This window comes from Poecilia formosa, unplaced genomic scaffold (assembly GCF_000485575.1).
Source record: "Poecilia formosa unplaced genomic scaffold, Poecilia_formosa-5.1.2 Scaffold232, whole genome shotgun sequence".
Taxonomy (NCBI): Eukaryota; Metazoa; Chordata; class Actinopteri; order Cyprinodontiformes; family Poeciliidae; genus Poecilia; species Poecilia formosa.
The window spans coordinates 855,434-858,323 of NW_006800171.1; the positions used below are offsets into that span (position 1 = coordinate 855,434).

Consider the following 2,890-nt stretch of genomic DNA (forward strand, 5'->3'; position numbering starts at 1 on the left):
AGCCACATGCTGGGCTACTGAGGCAAACTTGATCCCCTCCCAGTGCTTTGTCAGAATCCCTGCTTCTTTGTGAAATGCAATCCATCACATAGGGTCCGTCGCCTGGGGGCTCTCAACGTCTTTCCCAACCCATATGCCTACACACACTACCAGTGCCACATCACTACTGCAAAGTGCATTTGGCATGCTTTAATGCAGCAGAACTGACTTATCTTGTCCTTCCCTTCTTCTTCAACCAAGAAGCTAAACACCCCCACTTTTTTTTTTTTTTTTTTTTTTTTTTTGTCTGTTACTTTTTCCTGCTTCTCTCCTCCTATTATTCCTGCACTTTAGAGGCAGTTCCTGCTTCGGTGAACTGACCATACAGTACATGACTTGATCTGACCTGAAAGCTACAGGCTACAGCTATTATTGCAATATTAGAGACCAAGAGTGAGGAAATGGAGATAGGCAGGCGGGCGGGGAGGGGGGGGACAGAATGAGTCAGGCAATCCCAAGTATGGCGTAATTCAACAACAATGCCGGAGCCGTCACCAGCCCCATATCCTGAGGTTCTGAGAGGACGGAGAGAAAGTGGGGTTTTGTGAGGGTGGGAGAAAGTGAGGGAGGAGAGGTTAGTCCCATCAGTCAAGAGGAGAAGGCGTGCATTTGTGCGCTGCATCGTTTGATGTTCTCCCCGGTTTCTCTCCCTCCACTTCATCCCGAACCTCCAGAGTAGCTTTTCCAGAAACCGGGGTGGGCAAATCAAAGCGACTAAGAGGACTCTCGTTTTGCGGGAGGAGTCGAGGTCGACTTAGTGTCTGGAATCCTAACAGTGTGCGGCACACCGGTCAGCGAAGCCTCGCCGGTCACTTCGCTGTGGATAAGTCACTCAGCGGGAGCCCCGCCGTTCGCCAAAGACGCGTCGCTTATCTGCGTCCCGCACCGGCTCATAAAGCTGCCCCACTGTCATGAATTATTCAGCCAGTCAATACAGGTGACTCCAGTGTCCCTCTTTTTTTTTTATTTATTTATTTATTTATTTTTTTATTTCTACTCGTTACTGAAGTCTTTGAGAGTGGCAGGAAAAGACAGAAACTAGCATTGTGCGCGCAGGAGGCGGGTGTCGGTGTCAAAGATGCAGGTGGGTCGGTGCTGTGTGGCTTCCAGCGTTTGGTCTATGTGGCTGCTCTTACTTTTCTCAACTCAAAACATCGGGGCAACTGGAGTTGGAGGCACCCACCAGAGCATCCCCCCGTCCGTGTAAGTAGTCCGTTGTACTTTTAAAAGAATTGCCAAAATATACTTAATTCCGGGTTGTTGTTTTTTGCTTTGTTTCATTGTGGATTGCAGTTCTGTAAAGCTGCTGCCTCATTTGGTTTATTTGCTACATGGATTTAAACTATAATCAATACAAAAAAAAAATAAATAAAAATAAAACAAGAAATTGTACGAAATCAATACAAAAAAAAAATAAATAAAAATAAAACAAGAAATTGTACGAAGTGTCATTTTATGAGAAGGCGGCAATATGAGACAAAGAGAGGAACTAATGGAGTTTCTTGTGCTTTTAAGACACTGCTTCTTTTGTTCATATTTCACAGCAGTATCTTGGTTTTTATTTTTATTTCTGAACCTTTCTTGCGTGTGTGCACACCTGTAGGGTTAAGCTCTGGGCCTCTGCATTTGGTGGGGAGATGAAGTCCATCTCTGCAAAGTACTCTGGGTCCCAGCTTCTGCAAAAGGTGAGCTGATTTACCTCCTACGTTAGCTGTCCAGGTGTACAATAAAAGACAATGCAGAGAGAAAAAAAGGTCTTCAGAAGGGAGCAAGAGATCTTGTTCCAAAAACACATACAAAGGATCTCTGATTTTTCTAAACTGCATTTTATGTAAAAAAAAAAAAAAAGATATGGATGGTCAGCTAGTTCATTTTAGTATAATAGAGTTGGGTGACGTATGTTTCACAAATTATTTATAATTTTCATCATTTATTCTATGCGAAGGTAAGACTATGTAGCACTCTTTCAGTAACAATATTTTTGAAAGGATTATTAACTCACTTATGTCAGCATGATCAACCAACCTATGAGCAGAATTCATCTGAGTTGTACAATTTCTGAGATTTTCACCTCTCATATTTAAGGACCTGTCCTTTTTTAGCCACTTGAGAATGGGTAATGCATGTCAGCATTGTAGGCGCAGATTTAAAAGCTTATTCAAAACATGTGCCATTTAAATAGATGTCAGCTCTAAAGCACTCTGGCTGATCCATTCAAATACACACACACACACACGCACGCACACACACACACACACACACACGCATATTCGTGCACATTCACAAATTACAGTTTAGGAAAAGAGCAAATTTTATTGCTATCCAGCAGAGTGTTTCCTTCGTTTCCATCCCCATTCCTCTTATCTACCTTTTTATACCTCTTTGCAGTCTTTTCTCATTGCTTTTCCACTCTGTTTGGTGGCATTAAAGCAGAATTTGAGTGTGATGAAATGCAAATTTGCCTAATGGAGGGTCAGTTGATGAAGCTTGAGTTAAAACTGGCTAATGGATGAAAGGGCAAAATGAAACCAACCTTTAAGTGGGCATGCAAAGACGCAGGGTCAAAGGTTCAGAGTGCTGGTGACGGCAAGGAGCAGCTCAAGAGGTTTAACTTGATGCATCGACTGAACCTGCATCTGTCACTTTCATTTGCCCTGCACACAGGCTCAAGATCCCACTTTTCTTTTTATGGATTTGAGGATACAGTGTATATTCATAAGCACAGTCACCCACATGCATGAGCATCAGGAAGTGATAAGCAGATGAGTGGTGTTATCTTTTTGACAAGAGAAAAAAAAAAAAAAAAAAAAACGTCAGTTCACCCCTCTCATCTTTCCCTGGCTCCCAAAAG

At 42.7% G+C, this 2,890-nt stretch overlaps 1 protein-coding gene across 2 annotated transcripts in view; it reads left to right on the top strand.

The window, feature by feature from the left end:
• The first annotated feature begins 339 nt into the window (after positions 1-339).
• Positions 340-2,890, top strand: part of LOC103149653 (voltage-dependent calcium channel subunit alpha-2/delta-3-like) — a 130,992-nt gene continuing 128,441 nt past the window's right edge. For both annotated transcript variants that reach the window (XM_016680106.1, XM_016680107.1), the window contains exons 1-2: positions 340-1,242; positions 1,643-1,724. In XM_016680106.1, the coding sequence (XP_016535592.1) occupies positions 1,118-1,242; positions 1,643-1,724 (207 nt within the window). In that variant the 5' untranslated portion in view covers positions 340-1,117. The remainder of the gene's footprint in view (positions 1,243-1,642; positions 1,725-2,890) is intronic.